At 36.1% G+C, this 6,000-nt stretch overlaps 1 protein-coding gene across 1 annotated transcript in view; it reads right to left on the reverse strand.

The window, feature by feature from the left end:
* Positions 1-6,000, reverse strand: part of PLPPR5 (phospholipid phosphatase related 5) — a 118,723-nt gene that overhangs the window by 71,370 nt on the left and 41,353 nt on the right. The window contains 1 exon segment of the mRNA XM_059375490.1: positions 2,493-2,743. Coding sequence (XP_059231473.1) covers positions 2,493-2,743 — 251 coding nt within the window.

Below are 6,000 nucleotides of genomic sequence, written 5' to 3' on the forward strand. Positions count from 1 at the left end.
TTTAGTCTGAACCACTGTGTAATGATAGACGATTTCCGAGTGCTGGAGTGTTATTAAATGTTTTATCTCTAAACATATCTACCATCCGAATCCTCTGCCGTAACCTTTACGGATGCTGAGATTAGGGGGCAGCAGGAGGAAATTTAGCTGGCCATGCACACATGAGAACTAATATGATTTATTATGCCTTCTCTGGAATATTTGGATTTATTGGAGCCAGGAAAGTGGGTGGTTCTATGGATCTGGACCGGTTACTTCACTTTCTGAGCGTCCTCATCTGTAAAATGGGCATAATACTACTACATACTTTAAGGATTTTTTGTGAGGATTCAGTGAATTAGTACAAATGACCAATTACTACATAAATAGTAATAACAATCAAAAAGGAATAAATTTTAATACATCAATAAGAATTAGTAATAAATAATTTGTAAAAGTGAGGCTCTTGGTGCTTGACACATAGTAAATGCTCAATGAATGTTTGCCATAGTAATTACAATTATTCTATAATTATACTTATAAGAGGTTGCTAAAACACTTGGCCAGCTGACCACAGGCAAGACAAGATATTAAGATTCCTCCAGGACTTAAAAGCATACTACCTTCTCCCAAAGCAGTGCCTTTGAAAACACGATTTTGGCACAACAAAAAGATCAAGTATTTATAATACTAGCACATTCACCACCATTGGCAAACCCTGGTTATACAGCAAAACCAATCACCTATTAGGGCTAAAATAATCATGTAACAGGATTTGGGTTCAGAGAGTATTCTGGAATTCGTCTCAAGTCATTGGCTTGATCATGTACGTATATGCAGATATTTGCAATTCATACTCGGATACAAATAACAACGTCAGATTTAGATGTGATGACAATGAAGGAGAAGTATTTTTCACTTCTGATTCACTTAAGTTTTAAACATTCATTTTAAGGTTGAGTGCTTCATATTCTAAGAGAGGTGGGACATGCAGTCAAGCAATTCAAGGAAAAGGAAAGAATATGCATGGATAAACAGATTTTATAGCAAGTCTGCAGTGCCTTAGAATGGGAAGCAGAAGGCAAAGCTGAAGGGATAAAGAAATCCGGGGAAACTGGAGGAGTGGAGTCAGGAGCACACTGAAAGGGAAAGAAGGGAGTTGTAACTGACAAACCGTACAGAAGCCAGAAGACAGTGGAAGAGAAAATGGGTAAGATGGGGTTTGATCTTTGACTCTAAAATACTTTTTTTTGATGGGATTTTTAAAAGTCCAGGCTGTGAGGGTTAGAATTAGCTCGGCTTGAAAACTTTAGAAATATTAAAATGCATGTACTTACAGCCTCCAAAAATTATTCTGCCATCATGAGCAGTAAGTACAGTGCTGTATTTTCCCTCCTAAATTGTCGCTTATTTAGTAATTTTGTTTCCAATCTCAGGTAGAAGTGTCATAGGGTATTACTGTGCATTCTCTCTGCTTTTAGAGATAAGCAGACAGGACTGCATTGAGAATACCAGAAATATTTCCATAATCAAATAGCTCCTTGAGAGTAAAAATAATTCTGAGGGTTTTTTTTAAGTCATTGGCAATGAACTGATTTGGTTTCAAATAGGTCCTGAGATCTCTTGTCAATGAGTTAAAATCAGAAGAAAGGAGCTATTGGCACCACTGGGAAGGAGAACCCCAAAAGACATTTAAAATCTTTGAACTTTTTACTGTAACCATTAGAAAGCCTAAAGAGCACACTTTGGGAGTCCAGCTCCATAGCTACAAGGCAGACCCTGGTAAGCGAGGGAAGGGCTTTGATAGCAGGAATGCTGGGGCCAAGAGCTGCCTGTTAAGGCTGCCCTTCTCTCTACTCCTGTGAATCAGTAATGTGCTCAACCATGACCATTTACTTCCACCTAGAGGTCCTGGACAGCCGCGGGAGGCCTGGCTCTCACCACCAAAATGAGGGCAAAGACTCAAGAATAAAGGGAAAAAAAAAACCCTACATAATTTAATAGGACATTTTGCCTAGCTCTATGCGAAAATACTGAAACAGTAGCTGAAATATTATGATGACATAGTTACCAATAACCAACCAAACAAACAAAAATTCTAAAAAAAAAAAAAAACGGTGCCCCTTTCCTGACGTCCACCAGAGAATATCAGAGCTTGAGTAGGCAGCTAAGAGGCCTGGATAGCTTTCTTAATAGGGCTATTACAAGATTAGGGGGACTGCTACTGGACAAATTTGTTCCCATTAAGCCCTATTTAATTTAACATAAAGACAAACATATTCTCAAATAGAAATGCTAATGGCTTTATTTTTTAATACAACCAACTACCCACACATAATCTCATGAGAGTCAACTGACTTAATTTTATCCACAGTCCAAACAGCCATTATTAAAAATAAATTAAATGGCCTACAGAAAGCGGTTAATGCGACTTCCATCATGGCAGAGAAAAAGAATGTCTACACTGGGAGAATGAACAGAGAGACGAAGACTGGTCAATAATCCTTACTTACTGTCAGATACATGGCTGCATAGACGCTGAGAGCCGCTTCTTTGGATGGGAACGTCTTCCTGGCTCTCATGATGAGATCTGGGTTGCCCGTGCAGGCCTCTTCCCCACTGATGAACTGTGTATACTGCTGACATCCAAGCGCCGTATAGTTGGGCTTACACAGGGCAAGAAAATGTGGAGCCAGATTCCCTGTGACCACCTGCCCAGCGTTTACAAAAATATCGGTAGCAAAGAGCCCAAACGCATAAATACCTGAGGACGAAAGCAAACCACCACCGTAACTCTGTTTGGTTTTGTTTGTATTTCGGTTGACCATAAGCCAACATGGAAATATTTTAGAAACTATGAAATAAGTCATACATACATACATATGGTTTCCCCCCATTTCACTTCTGATTCTTCGCTTTCTGGAGAGGTGGGAGTGTTAAATTATTTAACACATCGAGCCGTCTACCACTGGCTACAGTTTTACACAACGTGGGTTTATAAGACATCAGAAAAAAGAGGAAGATATATTCTAAGACTGTGTTTGGGTAATGCAATTTTTAAAAAGGAGACCTGTTCTCTGGAGAGGACTCAGTCTCACCTTCTACCAATGTGAGCAATCTTGATTTTTTTCCCTATTTTGAAAATATTTTGCATCTTACAAACATAAAGTAAAGCAGTTGTCTCCCTTTGATTATGCCTCTTAAACCCATTCAGACTGATATTAACTCTGCTGGAGGTGCCAATTAGCAGTAAAACCCAATGCCATTAGTTTTCATTTAAATATCGTGGAAAATCTTAAGTAAAGCAGAATGGTTCAAATTGATTTCTGTGCTGCTTTCATGAATACATTTTAAAAAGTCACACTAACAGCTAGTAACTTAGTTCCACTTTATATTTTATGACTGGACTTCAATTTATCAAATTTGGGGCAATTTTGTAAAAAATAATGCAATCAAAATGATGATTTTTCAATTATCTCCACAGCCTTAAAATTTGTTTGCTTTCATTACCAGAATTCTATACTTATAAAATTAAGTATACACAAATTTTTTTTTGTCCTTTTTTGTGAGGAATGTGACAGTCTACTCAAATTAAAAATATATATATATTTCTTGGGGCGCCTGGGTTGCTCAGTGGGTTAAGCCTCTGCCATCGGCTCAGTTCATAATCCGAGAGTCCTGGGATCAGCCCCACATCGGGCTCTCTGCTCAGTAGGGAGCCTGCTTCCCCCTTTCTCTCTCTGCCTGCCTCTCTTGCCTACTTGTGATATCTCTGTCTGTCAAATAAATAAATAAAATCTTTAAAAAATATATATATGTGTGTATATATATGCACATATATATATATATATATTTCTAAATTTGATGCTTTTGGTCATTAAAGCCAAAATTTATTTTTCTTAGGTAGAGTGGGCAAAATAAATTCCTTATCACCGTTTTCAATTAAACTGACAGATACAAACTTTGAGAATGTGGTACCAATGTGAAGAAATCTATTCTTCTTAATTTTGGGAAATAAAATTCCACTAGGTATTTTTACATTGTGCCAGGAGAATACATCCCAAACAATTCGTTTGTTAAAAAGTCATATAGTGCTATTATAATAACCAGACACTTCATTTCTTAGTCATGAATTTCTGGATTGTTTGTTTGCTAAACCTTTATACATAATTGTCGGCTGTTATATAGGAAAGTCACCGGGGAAGTTGTGCAGGATCAAGTAATTTTCCAGCATCAGGAACATGGCTATCCTTTTAATTTTTGAAATATTATATAAGATTATAAAAGGCTGAGGCACACAAACCCGCACATAGCAAAACTCTGTGTGCATACAATGGCAATGAAACAAAGACCTTAGTTCATTCTTTATCTAAAAATGTTAAAAGGAAATAATAAAAAGCTCTTTTCTTTATGTCTTCCCAGAATTTCATGAGTCATACAAGTAAATGTTATCAAAAGCAGAAACTTAGGAGAGGCAGAGAAATGAAAGAGAATGGAGGAGCTTAAGAAAATGTTCATGCAGGTAACCTCTCCTTCCAAACATCATGGCCCAGCACAAGAACCTAAATGGCAAGTCTTCATCTCTACTCTCTTGAAATCTAGGCTAAGATGTAACTCATTCTATTTAACGAAACCATTCTCTTTATCTGCTGTAATAAGTTTTGCTGTGTAAAATAGAGAGAAGTATTTGATAAAGATATGGAAATGTCTCCTGATGTTAGTTAAGTTCCCAAATGTGCTTTTGAATTAAAATATTCAGTGCATCAGGCCCACGGCCAATATTGTAGCTACAAAGATACTTATTAAAATGAGATCCCATGAGTGTATCCACGGTGCTGACCGCCAGCATAAAATCCCTACAAAGAATGATGCCCTATTATGTAGTAATGTTTTGCTTATAAACTTCCCATTTTAACAAAGTTGAAATATCCAAATCATAATGAACAAGAGAGAAGAAACAAATCAAGAATTCCTAAATATTTTATAAAATCATATAATAAGAAACACAAAGAGATTTAAAACATGCTTTACTTTGTGCCATATATTCTTTAGAAATATGTGTGCAAATGCAAAATACATCCACTTAAGTAGGTGTAATAAAATTTGCTTGAACAGTATTTTGGAAAGTGTCAATTTCATCATTTTTAGTTTTGAGTATATTATTGCTTATTTTGTTATTAAATGACTCATGCAAAGATCAATGAGTCAAGAACAAAGTATTGATGCATGTAAAAAATAGCTTTTTAAAGTTTCATATAAGAGTTGTCATCACTTCAACAGTATAAATAAGGGCTTAGAGATGTATAACTTGATGGCAATTTAAAAAACAGTCTTAGATATGGAGAGATTTTGTCTTTAGAGAGACTCAAAGGCAAGATGACATTTGATTAGTCTTTAAGTGGGTTTATATAGAGATTAGCTGATCTATGCATGATATCTCCAAGGTCTTCAACTTAATCCCACTGCTATGAGAAATATATTGAAAGGTACTGGACCTTAATCTCAATCTAAATACAGATAAAAATTTATTTTAAATTTTATTTAGCATATACAGACATACTTTTTTTTATCTGATAAATACAGGAAATGATCATTTATATTCAACTTTATTGTGTCAGTTAAAAAATTTGTCTTGGCCAAGTTTCTACTGACTTGAAATGATTTGTAATAATTCATCAATGTTTATATGTATTAGTGCTAGAATTTCAGACTGAAGGTTAAAGTATCAGTAAATTCTTTTCTAAAATTGAAAAAAAATTAATTTAATTCCAGTATAGTTAACATACAATGTTATAGTAGTTTCATATAGTGATAGTAAGTCTTTCCATTTAATAAAATCACTAATTTGTTTTTGTTCACATTAAAAAAACCCCTAGAGGGGGGCGCCTGGGTGGCTCAGTGGGTTAGGCCGCTGCCTTCGGCTCAGGTCATGATCTCAGGGTCCTGGGATCGAGTCCCGCATCGGGCTCTCTGCTCAGCGGGGAGCCTGCTTCCCTCTCTCTCTCTCTCTCTCTCTCTCTG

Source organism: Mustela nigripes, chromosome 14 (genome assembly GCF_022355385.1).
Source record: "Mustela nigripes isolate SB6536 chromosome 14, MUSNIG.SB6536, whole genome shotgun sequence".
Classification (NCBI taxonomy): domain Eukaryota; kingdom Metazoa; phylum Chordata; class Mammalia; order Carnivora; family Mustelidae; genus Mustela; species Mustela nigripes.